Source organism: Chlorocebus sabaeus, chromosome 9 (genome assembly GCF_047675955.1).
Source record: "Chlorocebus sabaeus isolate Y175 chromosome 9, mChlSab1.0.hap1, whole genome shotgun sequence".
NCBI lineage: Eukaryota > Metazoa > Chordata > Mammalia > Primates > Cercopithecidae > Chlorocebus > Chlorocebus sabaeus.
The window spans coordinates 67,115,249-67,132,390 of record NC_132912.1 but is presented as its reverse complement, the minus strand read 5'-3'; the positions used below and the strand labels follow the sequence as shown (position 1 = coordinate 67,132,390).

The window sequence follows — 17,142 nt, the reverse complement described above, 5'->3', positions numbered from 1 at the left end:
TTTTTTTTTTTTTTTTTTTTTTTAAGACAGAGTCTCGTTCTGTAGCCCAGGCTGGAGTGCAGTGGCAGGATCTCGCTCACTGCAAGCTCCGCCTCCTGCGATGATGCCATTCTCCTGCCTCAGCCTCCCAGGTAGCTGGGACTACAGGCACCCACCACCTCGCCCGGCTAGTTTTTTGTATTTTTTAGTAGAGACGGGGTTTCACCGGGTTGACCAGGATGGTCTCAATCTCTTGACCTCGTGATCCGCCTGTCTCGGCCTCCCAAAGTGCTGGGATTACAGGCTTGAGCTACCGCGCCCAGCCGACATTTATTTTTATATTGATCTTTTATCCAGCAGCTTTGTCCATCCACTTCTTTGTGTTAATCTTCATTGACTACATTTATATTATTCAAAAGTCAAAAGGATATAATAAAGCATACATTGAGTTTTGCTTCCACCTGTCTCCTTATACACCCTGTTCCCCAATGACTGCCCTGTGTAGTAACCATCATTGTTAGTTTATTATCTACCATGTCAGTACTGAACTCTTTTATTACATATTTCGGTTTGCTTGTAGATTTTCTTGGGTTTCTACCTAATCCTTTTACCTTCCATTTCTTTTATGTGTGTATGTATGTGTGTTATTGCCTTAATGGAACCTCCAGTATAGTTTCAAGTAGAAGTGACAACATTTTCCTTATCTTGTTCCTGACGTCAAAAGGAATGCTTCTAACTTTTCACCATTACATATAATAGTTTAGATTTTGGGACATGTAGTTTCAGATTTTAAAAAAGCTAGTTTGTTTTTATAAAAAGTCATGAATGGGTATTAACTTTAGCCAATGATTTAGTTTTTTAAAATAATTAATAGAATAAGAATAGCCAATGATTTTAATTTAGTTTCCATTTTGTTGCTAATATTATTTGTGTCTTCCCATTTTAAACAAAATTCTTAGTCACGCAAGAGGTTTGTCTGTTCACTAGTCTCTGCAAAAAACAGCTCATAATTTTGTTAATCCTATTATGTCTTTGTTGAAATTTTCATTTATTTCTACTCCTTATCATTTTCTCAATTATTTCTTTGGGTTTCCTTACTTTCCCTTTACTACTTTATTTATTTAAATAATTAATTCATTGATTTTCAATCTTTGTTCTAACATATGTATTTAATGCTATAAATTACCCTCTATTTATTGCTTTAATTTTATCCCATAATTCTAATATATATTGGCTTTGCTTTTATTCAGCCTCATTTCAGTTACTTACTGAAGTATAATAAACCAATCCAAAACTTAATGGCTTAAAATACAATATGTTATTTCTCAAAATTCTACAGGTAACTTGGACTGTTTTGCTGGTTTTCCCGGAGATCACTCATGCAGCTGAGGTCATATGACTATTTGGCTAGGACTTAAGGATCCAAGAAAACCTTACTCAAATAGCAGTTAATGTTGGCTGTTGGCTGGAGTGGTTCAGTTCTCTTCCATGTGGACTCCTATAGCCTTCTATAGGCTAAACTGGGCTTCTTCACAGCACAGTGGTCCCACAGTTTCAAGAGAGCAAGAGTGGTAGCTGAAGGCTTCTAAAAGCCTAACCTCTGATAATTCACACAATGTCACTTCCACCATATTCTACTGGTCAGGGAAAATCACAAGTTTAGCTTAGATTCAAGGGGGTGGAGAAATGAGAGACTCCATCTCTTGACGGGAGTGAGTGGCAATATAACACTGCAAAAGATGTGGACATGACAGCATAATTAAATGGGGACCATTATTATAAAAATCTACTACAAGGCCTAATTTTCTACTGCTGTGTATAACACCCATTTATCATATCACATTTTCCATAGATCAGAAGTCTGACATTATTCAACTAGTTCTTTGCTTAGGGTCTCACAAGGCCAAAATGAAGGTGTCATCTGTGCTGGGTTCTCATCTGCAGGCTCTGGAGAAGACTGTACTCCCAAGCTTATTCAGGTTGTTAGTAGAATTCAGTTCTTTGTGCTTGTAGGTTCCTATAAGGTCCCTATTTCCCTGCTGGCTCTCAGCAGGGGCTGCTGTTAGCTTCTAGATGCCACCCACATTCCTTGACATGTGGTCCTTCTCCATATTCAAGCCAGAGATGCTATACTGAATGATTCTTGTGTTTCAAATCTGACTTCCTTTCTGCCCCCATCACCAGAGAAAACTCTGCTATTAGAAGATTTACGGCCGGGCGCGGTGGCTCAAGCCTGTAATCCCAGCACTTTGGGAGGCGGAGACGGGTGGATCACGAGGTCAGGAGATCGAGACCATCCTGGCTAACACGGTGAAACCCCGTCTCTACTAAATATTACAAAAAACTAGCCGGGCGAGGTGGCGGGTGCCTGTAGTCCCAGCTACTCGGGAGGCTGAGGCAGGAGAATGGCGTGAACCCGGGAGGCGGAGCTTGCAGTGAGCCGAGATCTGGCCACTGCACTCCAGCCTGGGCGACAGAGCAAGACTCCGTCTCAAAAAAAAAAAAAAAAAAAAAAAAAAAGAAGATTTACCTGACTGGGTCAGGTCCACCCAGATAATATCTGTATTTTAAGGTCAACTGATTTGGTATTTTATTTACATCTGCAAAATCATTTCACAGCAGTACCTACATTAGTGTTTAATAGATTAATCTTATGGGAGGGGGCCATCTTTAGACTTCTGCCTAGCACAGAAGACTTCATATTTGAAGTGTCACAAGGTTTCTTCATTGACTTATTAATTACAAGCATGTTTTCAGTTTCCAAAGGTATATGAGTCCTTTTTTTTTTTTAATTTGAGACGGAGTCTCGCTCTGTCGCCCAGGCTGGAGTGCAATGGCCGGATCTCAGCTCACTGCAAGCTCCGCCTCCTGGGTTCATGCCATTCTCCTGCCTCAGCCTCCCCAGTAGCTGGGATTACAGGTGCCCACCACCTCGCCCGGCTAATTTTTTTTGTATTTTTAGTAGAGACGGAGTTTCACCATGTTAGCCAGGATGGTCTCGATCTCCTGACCTCGTGATCCACCCGTCTCGGCCTCCCAAAGTGCTGGGATTACAGGCTTGAGCCACCGCGCCCAGCCCAAGTATATGAGTCTTTTGGGCTTTATTTTAGTTGTTGATTTATCATTTTACTGCCATGTGATCTATATGTATTTGTTGAACTCCTCTTTCTGGTTTTGCATGTGGTCAACTTTTATAAATAACTCATTTGAACTTGAAAAGAATATGTGTCCTCTCATTGTTAAGTGAAGAGTTCTACATTGGTGTTTGAACTCAAACCTGTTGAATGGGTTATACATCTGTATATATATTTTTTCCTATTTGACTTATCAGTTTCTAAGAGAAGCATATTATGGTCTTCCATACTGGCCCTTTTAGTTTAAAGATGAGGAAATTGAGGCCCAATAAAGTAAGGTGACTTGCCTCAGATCCTAGAGCTAGTGAGGGGAGAGCTGGGGTAAGAACTCTTTTTATTTTCTTTTATTTATTTATTTATTTATTTATTTATTTATTTGAGATGAGGTCTCACTCTGTCACCCAGGTTGGAGTGTAGTGGCACAATCTCAGCACCCTGCAACTTCTGCCTCCCAGGCTCAAGCGATCATCCCACCCCAACCCTTCAAAGTAGCTGGGACCACAAGCTCTCCACACCATCCCTGGCTAATTTTTTGTAGAGGCAGGGTTTTGCCATGTTCCCCAGGTTGGTCTCAAACCCTGAGCTCAAGTGATCCACCTGCCTCAGCCTCCCAAATTGCTGGGGTTACAAGTGTGAGCCACTACACTCGGCCAGACCTCAGGTATTTTTTAAATATTGATATTTGTAATATTTACACTAAAGAGAAAATCTAGTAATTTTTGTTTTGTTCATTTCACTTATAATAATACTCCCCATCAATTTGGTGTCATATTGGCCAGCGGAAAACTGAGGGCTGCTCTCATTATTCCCAATATGGTCTTAGACTGATACGCAAGTTATTTAAGTCTAACTATGGGAGAGTTACTTTTAATAGGTAAAGCACCTACCATGAACTCCCACATTACCCTCCACCCAATATCCCCTCTAAATCAAGGACAAGCACCCTCAGCCAGCATTTCAATGGGAAGAAATGAATCAGAAACACTAGTAGAACATCTCCTTCATCAATCTTTGACCTAGTTTATGTTGTGATACAAGATTGCTCCTATTTTTAGAACTTCCTTTCCAGAGAAACACACCTAAATATATTACTTTTAAGCATGTTTCAAGTAGATCCTGCCCGGACTTGGCCCTTCCTTTGTCATCAGCATAATCATTACACCTAGAGCTTATCAGATTTCAGCTACCATGCATTAATAGCCATCTGCTGCCCCTTGCTTACTTGACCCCTCACCTCTGTGCTCTAAAAGGGCATTGTGTAAAGATAATAAACACTCACTTTCAGGCAGACCAGAGCCAGATATGCCCATACTTCAGCATTGTAATTGTTCAGTGCATTGGCTTCAGAGAGAGCATCCTCAGCCTCTGTGAGCTCCTCCAGCTTGGCAGAAAAATGAGACATGTGAGTTAGCTTAGCTGAAACCACTATGTCCCAATAATACTGGTGTACACAACCTATAACAACGGTTTTCAACTTTTTAATATTTTTAGCATCAGAACTCTTTTCTGCAAATGAAATCTTATGTGGTGGTTCAATATACGAACCAATTAAAAGTAGAAGAGCTCTGATTAAAAAGCCAGGTTGGGGATTCTGGAACCCTGCCTAGTAAGCTCTTAACTTATACCCTTTTCTTCCTTCCCTCTACAGCAGTCCCATCAGGACATCTATAAACCATGGAGCTTCAGGTGCAAGGTTGGAAATTCACAGGAACTCAACTCTCATGTGTGCATCATTCAGTGATTTATCCACAGACTGTGGGCTCTCAGATACATTTATAGCTTTTTAAATTTACATTGTGCATCCTTTTCCTGAGGTAAAAGTCTGATTTGCCTGTTGAAATACTATTCTCCAGAAAGCTTTCTTTCCCCTAATATCAGTTATTAACAGCCCAATCCCGACCAATCAGTGCAGTATTCAGAGACTCTAGGGTGCACTCTGAGCTCTGGGCACATGGAAATTGTTGCTGCTTCCTAACTGTGAGTTTGCTTTGTTGCTTTGTAAAACATTCCAAAAGGTTCTCCCTTCTCCAATGAAGTAGCTCTTCTCTTTTCTTTCCTTTTTTCTCTTTTCTTTTTTCTTTCCTCCGCTCTCCTCTCTTTCCTTTCCTCTCCTCTCTCTCCCCTCCCCTCCCCACCATTCCCCTCTCTTTTCTTTGTTCTTTTTTCTTTTCTTTTCTCTTTTCCGCCTCTCCTCACCCCGCCCCGCCCCGCCTCATCTCACCTCTCCTCTTTGACAGAGTCTCACTGTGCTGCCCAGGCTGGAGTGCAATGGCGTGATTTCGGCTCACTGCAACTTCCGCCTCTCAGGTTTAACGGATTCTCCTCCCTCAGCCTCCTGAGTAGCTAGAATTACAGGTGCCTGCCACCACAGCCAGCTAATTTTTGTATTTTTAGTACGGATGGTGTTTCACCATGTTGGCCAGATGGTCTTAAACCCCTGGCCTCAAGTGATCTGTCCACCTTGGCCTCCCAAAGTGTTGGGATTACAGGTGTGAGCCACTGTGCCCAGCCCACTTTTTCTGCTTTAAAATAATTAAATAATGGGTTTCTAGGCTGAAGACAAGATGAAGAATGGCCTTTCACCCACGCCCACACTTTGAAGTCTCTGAGACATTGATTTACTATTTAATCAACCTACATTTGCCAAGGATTTGCTCTGTGTCAGGCAGTATGCTAGATGCTGGGAATAAAAAAATAAAATCCTGTAGTCCCAGGTACTCAGGAGGCTGAGGCAGGAGGATCAACCAAGCCCTGGAGGCAGGGATTGCAATGAGCTGAGATTAAGCCACTGTACACCAGCCTGGGTGACAGAGCAAGACCCTGTCTCAAGTAAATAAATAAAATACAATATCTGCCCTCAAAGAGCTCACTGACAGATGTGTGAAAAACAAAACACAGGCCGGGTGCGGTGGCTCATGCCTGTAATCCCAGCACTTTGGGAGGCTGAGGTGGGAGGATCACCTGAGGTTAGGAGTTCGAGACCAGCCTAGCCAACATGGTGAGCCCCCCCTCTCTACTAAAAACACAAAAATCAGCTGGGTGTGGTGGCACACACCTGTAATCCCAGCTATTCAGGAGGCTGAGGCAGAAGAATCACTTGAACCCAGAAGGCGGAGGTTGCAGTGAGTCGAGATGGCGCCACTGCATTCCAGCCTGGGTGACAGAGTTGTAAGAAGATAGCAATACTATACTGTTAAGTAGAAAAAAGTTACAAAGGAGTAAATATTTACATTTTATACATTAAAATTGCTTTCATATATATGAAAAAAAGATGGGAGAAAAATGCATTCAATGTTAACAGTAGTTATCACCAACTTGTGGAGTTATGGATACTTTAATGTTTTCTTCATATTTTGTATCTACTTTCTTCATATTTTGTATCTGTATATGTTTTCTTCATATTTTGTATCTGTCTATTTACTTTTAGAGATGAGGTTTTGCTCTGTCACCCAGGCTGGAGTGCAGTGGCACGATCATGGCTCACTGCAGCCTCTAACTTCTGTGTTCCCACCAAGCAATCCTCCCACCTCAGCCTCCCAAGTATCTGGGACTACAGGCACATGCCACCATGCCTGGCGCGGTGGCTCAAGCCTGTAATCCCAGCACTTTGGGAGGCCAAGGCGGGCAGATCACGAAGTCAGGAGATCAAGACCATCCTGGCTAACGCGGTGAAACCCCGTCTCTACTAAAAAAAACAAAAAACTAGCCGGGCGCAGTGGCGGGCGCTTGTAGTCCCAGCTGCTCGGGAGGCTGAGGCAGGAGAATGGCATAAACCCGGGAGGCGGAGCTTGCAGTGAGCTGACATCCGGCCACTGCACTCCAGCCTGGGCGACAGAGCGAGACTCCGTCTCAAAAAAAAAAAAAAGAAAAAAAAATTTTTTTTTAATGTTTTAGTAGAGATGGGGATCTTGCTCTGTTGCCCAGGTTGGTTTCTCTCAAACTCCTAGGTTCAAGAGATCCTTCTGCCTCAGCCTCCCAAAGTGCTGGAATTACAGGTGTGAGCCACTGCTCCTGGCTTCTTCTAAAGTTTCTATAATGAACACATATTATCTTTATGGTTGAAAAATAGCAATGAGGGGCTAAGTGAGGTGGCTCATGCCTGTAATCCCTGCACTTTGGGAGGCTAAGGCAGGTGGATCACTTGAGGTCAGGAGTTCAAAACCAGCCTGGCCAATATGGTGAAACCCCATCTCTACTAAAAATACAAAAATTAGCCTGGCATGGTGGTGGGCACCTGTAATCCCAGCTACTCAGGAGGCTGAAGCAGGAGGATCACTTGAACCCAGGAGGCGGAGATTGCAGTGAGCTGAGGTGACACCATTGCACCACTGCACTCTAGCCTGGGAGACAGAGCGAGACTCCCTCTCAAATAAATAAATAAATAAGTGAGTAAGGTATTCAAAGAAAAGGAGAGGCATGGAATCAATAATATATCTGAAGAAATTAGGCTGGAACAAGAGGATGTTTGCCTCTTTGAAGACTGGAGGAAATGAGAGAAGGTTAAGTAAAGAGTTTTTAGGAGAAGCAGAGCAAAAGCTTCTACCAGAAGCTACAGCAACTCCTCCTCCATATCGAAGGGTCACAGTGCTTAGTGTCAATCAATTTCTTTAATTGACCTGAATAGATTCTTCATCTCCCATATCACCTTTTTCTTACAGATATCACAAAAGAGTGTCTATACCAAATAACATGAATTTTTTTTATTATATAGCTTCTTGGTTCAGGTTTTTCTGGGATTTTTTTAAAAGATCTTTTATTTTTCTAGTTAGAGTTAAGTGACCTTCAGTTCACTGAACACCTGTGAAGAACAACTTTTCATTACAGCAGACAGCCCTGATGGCTATTCCAACGTCATTACAAACTCCCAGGAGGCTTGGAAGGCCAAGGAATCAAGGTCAGCTGTATGCACAGCCCTAGTCTCAAGCCTTCATTCTCTTACCCGATAGCAGGCGATTCCCAGTCCTAGCCAGGTAAGGCATGAAGGTGATCTCTTACAGGCTTGCATGTAGGTTTTCTTTGCCTTTTCATACTGTAGAAAGAAAGCACCACTAAGCTACTGTTCCAGAAGCTTCAAACCCCGTATTGCTGGGATGATCACAGGATCTCTGAAGTTGCTCTCCAGAACAATCTAAGTTAAGTAAGACCTTTAATTGTACTTTTACATCTACCTTAAGGGAGTTATTGCAAGAAGATTGGTGAGAGGAGATGGATAGATCACATGAAAGGGCAGACTTTTACTTCGAAGTAGTTCCAAAGACATTTATAGGCTCTGTAAGAGTTGAGGCAAGGAGTTACACTGAAAGCGGGGGCAACCATCATGATTATCTGAATTCCACCTCGACTTCATGGATTACCCTCTTTCACTTAAATGCAACATCATGTGGTGGCATGACAAACATACAATCTCTGGACTAAAAGGTGTACTTGATATAGCCTCATCATTCTGGAAATCTATTCCCTTTGTTGTAAAAGATCTTAGAATTTTAGAAAAACTCAAAAGACAAACTTTCAAAGGACATATCCCTGAAGGGACAATTTCTTGTCCTGTATCTCCAACATGAGATGCATCTATAGCTGAGCCTCAGCAAACAGCCTAAGACCTGCTTGCCCAGGGTCTGCCTAAGTCAGCAGTGCTCTGAAGATGCAGCTTTCAATGACATCAGAAAGAGAACTTTTCCTTATATACTTCACTACAGTGGGATAGGGATTTCTGTCAAGCCTATGTGAGCTTTCCACTACGTCATACAGCATTGTAATTTCTTGTTGCTCTTGCTGTTTAATATTAAATAAAAAGACAACTGGGTGTTCTGACAGGAAAAATACAATAAAGTCAAAACAAAAGCAGGGGAGTCAAAAGGCCTTTGGCAGAATGTTAATTGTTATAGTGAGATGATGGGTCCATGGTGGTTCACTCTACTATTCTGTTTGCTTTGTATGTATTGAAATTTTCCATAAAAGAAAGGTTTGGTTTTTTTTTTTTTCAAAGAACTCAGAATATTTCCCAAAATATGGGGAGGGGCTGCTTCCATGATCAGGTCAGAGTGCCCTATGGAATGGGGTTAGCTTCAGCTAGATTAAATAGAACCCTTTGTGTTAAGGAGAAAGTTTGGAGATAAGTCCTTTTGAAGCCCATGATACCTTCTGTTAGGTAAGTCAAGCTAAGGATGTTTCGACTACTGAGAATACAATTTTAGCTAACATAACATTTACTGAGTTCTTAAGAACTGTTTAGTAGCATAATGGTTAAAATCACAAACTCTAGTTTCAGCCTGCCTGAGTTTGAATGCTGCTTCCACTAATTACTGGTTGTCTGATGTTGGGCAAGTCACTTTACCTTTGGATGTAAAAGTGTCATTATTATAATACTATTTTAGTCCACACAGATGGATATTAATGCTTGAATTACAATCAGGTCCCAGACCATGGGGTTACTCCCCATCCTCTACCCCTCACCTCTTTCTCTTCCAGATAGATGAGCCCCAGCCGCAGGAAGATGAAGTGCATCTCAGAAGCATCCACTACAAAGCTAATGGTTCGTTCATAGCATGCTTTGGCCTCAGAATGATTTCCACTCAGAAAATAGAGATGGCCCTTCAGGCCCCAGACATTGGGGTTCTGGGAAAGTGAAAAACAAATAGTACATGGGATAAGGTAGCATTTAAAAGTACCTTGATGATCTTTGTTTAACATTTAAATTTAGATAGATTAAGTCCATTTCCTTTCTCTTTTCTTTTTCAGATCAACTGTTTTCTTTTTCTAAGAGCACTCAGAAACATAACCATTTAATTGTACTGGGAGACATTTTTCTAGGTCTGCCCTCAGATTTCTTTCTTGCAGTCTTCCAAGCCATTTTGGGTGTGGAGTAAATATTAAGAAAAACATTCAAGCATAACCCCGATACTGTTCACATGAGAAAAGAGAAGAAATATAGAAAAACTGAAATAAACACTATCAGCTAAATATATCCTTTTCTCTGCCCTTTGCAAAACTCATGATTACTTTATTTTTATTTTTTTGAGACAGAGTCTTGCACTGTCACCCGGGCTGGAGTGCAGTGGTGCAATATCCACTCACTGCAACCTCCGCCTCCCAGGTTCAAGCGATTCTCCTGCCTCACCCTCCCGAGTAACTGGGAGGCATCACCACCTTTAAATAAAGCCCCTTCTCCAGACTCAAGAGGCTTTAGCAAAAGTCATTACCAGGTAGTCCATCTGGGCTGCTTGTTGAAGGTATTCCTCTGCCTTGGCAAAGTCCTTCTTAAGAATGTGTGTCTGGGCCAGCACCAAGTAATATTCACAGCTGGGGCCTCCTTGAGGGCATAACAGCTCATGTGCAAGCACTCTGTGCACATACTGCAAGGAAAATCAGATTATAAGGAGCATATAAATGGCTGCATTGTGTCTTTTTCGGTTGAAGGATTCTGCCTCTAATAATACACAACAAGAAATGTATTACAGAATGAAATAATTATCCTCAACTTCAAAAGGTAAAGGGTGAATTAAAAACATTCTGTACTTCATAGTTTCATGACCAGCTATTCACCTAGTCACCAAATGAAGACATTTCCAAGTGAATAACCTGCAATATTGTATAACTCTGGTCTTGCTAGTCATCATACTAGGTGAGTGTTAGACTGTATGTATTATGCAGCAGACAAAGGTACATCAACCACCCCATTTACAAAGGAGGTAATATTTTCAGGCAGTTGACATTGTAAGGAAACTTAAATGAGGTAAAACTGCCTTTCTAACAATCTAAACTTGAAATCTTAGAAACATAAATGTGTGTTTTGGATCTACCTCCAAACATTAGTTATGTTTACCAGTTTTGTACTTTGGGTCAATTTTTGTAATTTTTTTTTTTTTTTAGAGACAGGGTCTTGCTCTGTCACCCAGAGCTGCTTACTGCAGCCTCCTGGCCTCAAGCAATCCTCCTGCCTTGGCTTCTCAAAAGTGCTGGAATTATGGGGGTAAGCCACCATGCCTGGCCAAATCTTTGCTTTTTACACTTTATAAGACCTACAAATTTAACAAAGTTAGATATACTTCTTAAGTCGAAGGTAAATCCTTCTTTTCATCTCCCACTGTTCCCATCTCAGTCTATAATGTAGAAAATTCTACATTACACTTACACCTTTTTAGGAGAATACTAGAGGGAACGCAGCTATTTTTTCTACCTGCCTTCTGGGTCTCTGACCCGGGGGTGCTAATGACTTATTTAGCTGTGGAAGAAGAGAGTCTGTTTCTCTTTTGAGGAGGGTTAATGTGTTAAAGGCTCCTGCTTAATGTGGCTCAATCCCACCCAGTTGATAATTCTTGTCCTTTCTTGAGTTTGCCTGCCCTCGAGTAGGGCATGCACTTGGCAGGACCAAAACCAAACACTCTTGGCTCCTGCATCTTGCTGTCTCCTACTGCTTGCTCATGAATATGTTTCTTGCTTCCCATGTGATAGGCAGACCTCCTAGTGCTCTTCTTCTCTGAGAGGAGACTTCAGTTCTTCAGCTGCTGTACCTGTGACTGCACGGGTAAGTCAATTGTGGGACCAGTTACGTTATCCAGCCCAGTTTTACCAATAAAAATAAGCTAATATTTTTATTCCCCGATATAGTACTATGTATGTTTCTACTTGGATCAAACCTAGAACGGAGGAAGGGAATTATTTGGCTCCTGTGAACCCCCAACACTCACAAAATGAATTCCCATAATAAAGTGATATCAGGCAACATATGCCTTAGAGTCTGATTTAGCTCTGTTGGTATTCTACAGGGAGCAGAACTTGCAGTGAGGTCTTCTGCTGCCATGTGCAAAGAGTGGTTCATGTTTGGATGTTCTTCCCGTTAGGCTTAAAGTATGCTCTCAAAAGCATATTTGATTTCTGTTTCACAAATATCTAAGCTTGAAAGATACCATTACAGGCCGGGCGCGGTGGCTCACGCCTGTAATCCCAGCACTTTGGGAGGCCGAGGCGGGCGGATCACAAGGTCAGGAGATCGAGACCATGGTGAAACCCCGTCTCTACTAAAAAATAGAAAAAAATTAGCCGGGCGCAGTGGCGAGCGCCTGTAGTCCCAGCTACTGGGGAGGCTGAGGTAGGAGAATGGCGTGAACCCGGGAGGCGGAGCTTGCAGTGAGCCGAGATTGCGCCACTGCCCTCCAGCCTGGGCGACAGAGCGAGACTCCGTCTCAAAAAAAAAAAAAAAAAAAGAAAGATACCATTACGGATAGAATAAGGAGTTTGCTAAAATCTTTCCATCTACTTGCCCTTTTCCAAATATTCTGACCTGCACAGCCTTGACTTTCATCAAGAAACGTATGGTCTCCATGAAGATGGTGGTAGTTTGAGAAACACCATAATGAAGGCCGGGATGCAGAAAAGCTGATGAATCTTGACATTTTGATGCTTCTGAAAATATTACATTAAAAGGATTGAAGACTGGATATAATAGAAAAAGTGTCAGAAATTCAGACTCACTCTTCCAGGCGCGGTGGCTCATGCCTGTAATCCCAGAACTTTGGGAGGCCGAGGCAGGTTGATCATGAGGTCAGGAGTTTGAGACCATCCTGGCCAACACAGTGAAACCCCATCTCTACTAAAAATACAAAGATTATCTGGGCATGGTGGCACGTGCCTGTAATCCCAGCTACTTGCGAGACTGAGGCAGGAGAATCCCTTGAACCAAGAAGTCGGAGGTTGCAGTGAGCCAAGATCGCGCCACAGCACTCCAGCCTGGCGACAGAGCAAGACTCCATCTCAAAAAAAAAAAAAAAAAAAAAAAAAAGAAATTCAGATACACTCACGTAGCAGAGAGTCTTCTTATCTAATACATGAGAGGGATCATAATCTAGAAAGCAATTGACTGCTCTCTAGCAATGGTCCCCAGAAAGGAGAACTCAAAGGTTCTCAAGGTAAATCTACTTGTGGTTCCAAATGCAAGTACAACTAAATAAAAAGGTTTTAAAAAGTATTCAGATCTTCCTGAATGTGAAACACAGTTTGTAGATGTTTTTTAAAAATGAAGAACTGTTAGGAAATCATAGGTCCGTAGTTGGCTACTTCTATGAGCTAAACATAAAATCCTTGCTGGCCGGGTGCGGTGGCTCAAGCCTGTAATCCCAGCACTTTGGGAGGCCGAGACGGGTGGATCACGAGGTCAGGAGATCGAGACCATCCTGGCTAACACGGTGAAACCCCGTCTCTACTAAAAAATACAAAAAACTAGCCAGGCAAGGTGGCAGGCGCCTGTTGTCCCAGTTACTCGGGAGGCTGAGGCAGGAGAATGGCGTGAACCCGGGAGGCGGAGCTTGCAGTGAGCTGAGATCTGGCCACTGCACTCCAGCCTGGGCGACAGAGCGAGACCCCCGTCTCAAAAAAATAAAAAATAAAAAAAATCCTTGCTTACTGAGAGAGTTACACCATTGAGTTTGGATTTCAGAGCCTAGTTATCAACTTCAAACAAGTCAGGATTGCCATTTCATCATAAGAGTCTTCATTCTTGTCTAGCTTATGCCCCTCTTCCAAGTGGAAATCTTTATTTCTAGTTACCTTTCTTTGTTGGTATCTCCTTGATAAATGTGTTAGATGGTTTTTGGTTTATACTTGGATTCCAAGTTTGTGTAGTCAAAATGGGTTCTTGTGAATCAGACTGCAGTTTGGAGGATTCTTCAAGAAATTTGTCTAGAATAGATAATGCAGCTCCTGGTCCTAAACAGATTAAATTTTAATGAAAAATAAAACTACTTACATTGGGTATTTAAAGGTTATTGTAAGAGATACATTTTGCAAAGCATAAGAAACATATTCCCTAAATATTTCATGAAGGACAGACTTGTTTGGTAAACTTGTTTATATTTTTGAATAATTTAGAGTACAAACTAAACTGACAAAACAGTTTTGCCACTGTGACCCCCCAGTACAACCGTGCTGCTAGTCCAAGTCATGATAATATCAAACAGATCCCTATTTTAAGTTATTTAAATAAATAAATCTTTTTATTTAAACATTTGCATACAGATCTTTGCAAGGATATGTTTGTTTCAGTTGGGTTAAGATCTAGGAGTGAAACTGCTGGCATGTATGTGTATGTATGTTTAAGCTTATTTCAAAACTTGGCAATTTTGTCCTCACTTTAGTAGCACATATACTAAAATTGGAACAGCACAGAGAATAGCATGGCCCCTGCACAAGGATGACTCACAGACTTCTGAAGCAATCCACATTTTAAATGGATGTAACAAAATATCACTCCACAAATACATACAAATACTATACATCAATAAAAAAAATAAGGGGTTGGGGCCAGGTGCGGTGGCTCACACCTGGAATCCCAGCATTTTGGGAGGCCAGGTGGGTGGATCAGGAGGTCAGGAGATCGAGACCATCCTAGCTAACATGGTGAAACCCCATCTCTACTAAAAATACAAAAAATTAGCCAAGCATGGTGGCAGGCGCCTGTAGTCCCAGCTACTCGGGATGCTGAGGCAGGAGAATGGCGTGAACCCAGGAGGCGGAGCTTGCAGTGAGGCCAGATAGTGCCACTGCACTCCAGCCTGGGCGACAGAGCAAGACTCTGTCTCAAAAAAAATAAATAAATAAAAATAAGAGGTTGGGCAAGGTGACTCACGCCTGTGATCCCAGCACTTTGGGAGGCTGAGGTAAGAGGACTGCTTGAGCTCAGGAGTTCAAGACCGGCCTGAGAAACATGGTGAGACCTCATCTCTACTAAAACAAAAATTAGCCAGGTATCGTGTTGCACACCTGTAGTCCCACGCTTGAGGGACTGAGGTGGGAGGACTGCTTGATCCTTGGAGACAGAAGTTGCAGTGAGCCATGATTTTGCCACTGCACTCTGGCCTGGGTAACACAGCGAGACTCTGTCTTAAAAAAAAGAGAAGAGAAGAGAAAAATAACCTTTAAAAATTGCCATTTATTGGAAGGCCATCTAAGTATATGAAAAAAAAAGAAAAAACCAGTTTTCTCAAGTGGTTGCACCATTTTGCATTCTCACCAGGAATGTTTGAGAGTTTCAGTTACTCCACATCCTTGTTATAAATTTATCTTATCAATCATTTTAATTTTAGCTATCCCAGTGGTAAATTACATTGATTTTCAAATGTGAAACTGATCTTACAACCTGCTTAAATATATTATCTTTTCTATATGTTGCTGAAATTGATTGGCTGATATTTGTTAAGAATTATTGTGTCTAACCTGGTGTGGTGCCTCATGCCTATAATCCCAGCTATTTGGGAAGCTGAAGTGGGAGGATCGCTTGAGGCTAGGAGTTTGAGACCAGCCTGGGCAACATAACAAAACCTTGTCTCTTAAAAAAGAATAATAATAATAAAATTAAATAAATAAAGAAGTATTGTATCTAGGCTTATGAAAGTTATTTGTATGTACTCTTCTTTCTTTGGGATGACTTTGTCTGGTTTTGATACCAGGGTGATTACTGTTCTCAAATTATGAGTTTGGACATGTTCTCTTTTTCTCTATTTTTTGAACATGTGGTATGATTGAAATTATTTCTTCCTTAAATATTTAATAAAATACACTAATAAAGCCTTTTGGGCCTGAAGTTTTCTTTGTGAGAGGTTTTTATTATGCACTTAACCTCCTTAGGAGATACAGGGCTATTCAGATTGTTTCTTCCTGAGTATGCTTTGTTAGTTTATGTCTGTTAAGGTATTCATACATTTCATTTAGGTTGTTAAATTTGTTGGCATTAAGTTGTTAATAACTTCTCCTTATTATCTTTTTAATATTTATAAGATTTTCAGTGATGTCCTCTCTCTCATTTGTGATATTGGTAATGTGACTTCTTTTTTTCCTGATCAGATTTATCTGTTTCATTATCTTCTGAAACAAACAGCTGTTGGTCTCATTGATTGTCTCTATTTTTGTCTGTTTTCTATTTCATTGATTTCTATTCTGGGCTATTATTTATTTCCTTTTACTTATTTTGGGTTTAATTGGATTTTCTTGTTCTAGCTTCTTAAGGTAGAATCTTAGATCATTGATTTTAGACATCTCTTATTTTCCAATATAAGCATTTATAGCTATAAACTTTTCTCTAGAAAATAATTTAGCTAATCCCACACATTTTGATTTGTTTTGCCATCATTATGATTAAGTTCAAACTATTTTCTTTTTTTTTTTTTCTTTGAGACAGAGTCTCGCTCTGTCGCCCAGGCTGGAGTGCAGTGGCGCAATCTCCACTCACTGCAAGCTCCGCCGCCTCCCAGGTTCACGCCATTCTCCTGCCTCAGCCTCCTGAGAAGCTGGGACTACAGGCGCCCGCCACCACACCTGGCTAATTTTTTTGTATTTTTGGTAGAGACAGGGCTTCACCATGTTTGCCAGGATGGTCTCGATCTCCTGACCTCGTGATCTGCCCGCCTTGGCCTCCCAAAGTGCTGGGATTACAGGCATGAGCCACCGTGCCTGGCAAGTTCAAACTATCTTCTAATTTCCTTTGTGATTTATTCTTCGACCTGTGGGTTGATTATTTATTTATTTAGCTCCGTATGTATTTATTTATTGAGACAGACTCTCACTGTCACCCAGGCTGGAGTGCAGTGGCACAATCACAGCTCACTGCAGCCTCGACCTCCCATGCTCACATGATCCTCCCATCTGAGCCTCCCTAGTAGCCAGGACTACAGACATGCCACCACATTGGGCTATATATATATTTTTTTAACTTTTGTAGAGACAGAGTTTTGCCATTTTGTGCAGGCTGGTCTCGAACTCCTGGCCTCAAGTGATCTGCCTGCCTTGGTGACCTGTGGGTTATTTAGAAGTGCATATTTCCAAAAACTTGAAGTTTTCCTATATGTCCAGTGATGAGATGGTAAATGTTTAACTGTTGGCTGTCAGGGATGTGTGTGGAGCCTGGTTTGCTGATTTCCATGATGTAAATTTTCCTACCATGGCCAATATCAAGCTACCGATGTCATGTCATTGAATATAGAGTTTCAATCCCATTACTGGGTATATATCCAAAATAAAACAAATCTTTCTACCAAAAGGA

The 17,142-nt window shown here is 41.5% G+C and overlaps 1 protein-coding gene and 1 non-coding gene across 6 annotated transcripts in view; one reads left to right on the top strand and one right to left on the bottom strand.

Moving 5' to 3' along the window:
* The window catches only part of CFAP70 (cilia and flagella associated protein 70), a 107,787-nt gene that overhangs the window by 13,007 nt on the left and 77,638 nt on the right, over positions 1-17,142 (bottom strand). For 4 of the 5 annotated variants that reach the window (XM_073019059.1, XM_073019057.1, XM_073019058.1 and 1 more), the window contains 6 exons: positions 13,656-13,814; positions 12,394-12,515; positions 10,313-10,465; positions 9,567-9,728; positions 8,053-8,142; positions 4,393-4,494 (listed from right to left, as the gene is read on the bottom strand). In XM_073019059.1, the coding sequence (XP_072875160.1) occupies positions 4,393-4,494; positions 8,053-8,142; positions 9,567-9,728; positions 10,313-10,465; positions 12,394-12,515; positions 13,656-13,814 (788 nt within the window). The remainder of the gene's footprint in view (positions 1-4,392; positions 4,495-8,052; positions 8,143-9,566; positions 9,729-10,312; positions 10,466-12,393; positions 12,516-13,655; positions 13,815-17,142) is intronic. The other variant, XM_073019060.1, reaches the window with a different exon arrangement.
* LOC119628150 (U6 spliceosomal RNA) lies at positions 14,230-14,333 on the top strand. The gene has a single exon (XR_005244463.1). It is a non-coding gene; the product is annotated as a U6 spliceosomal RNA (small nuclear RNA).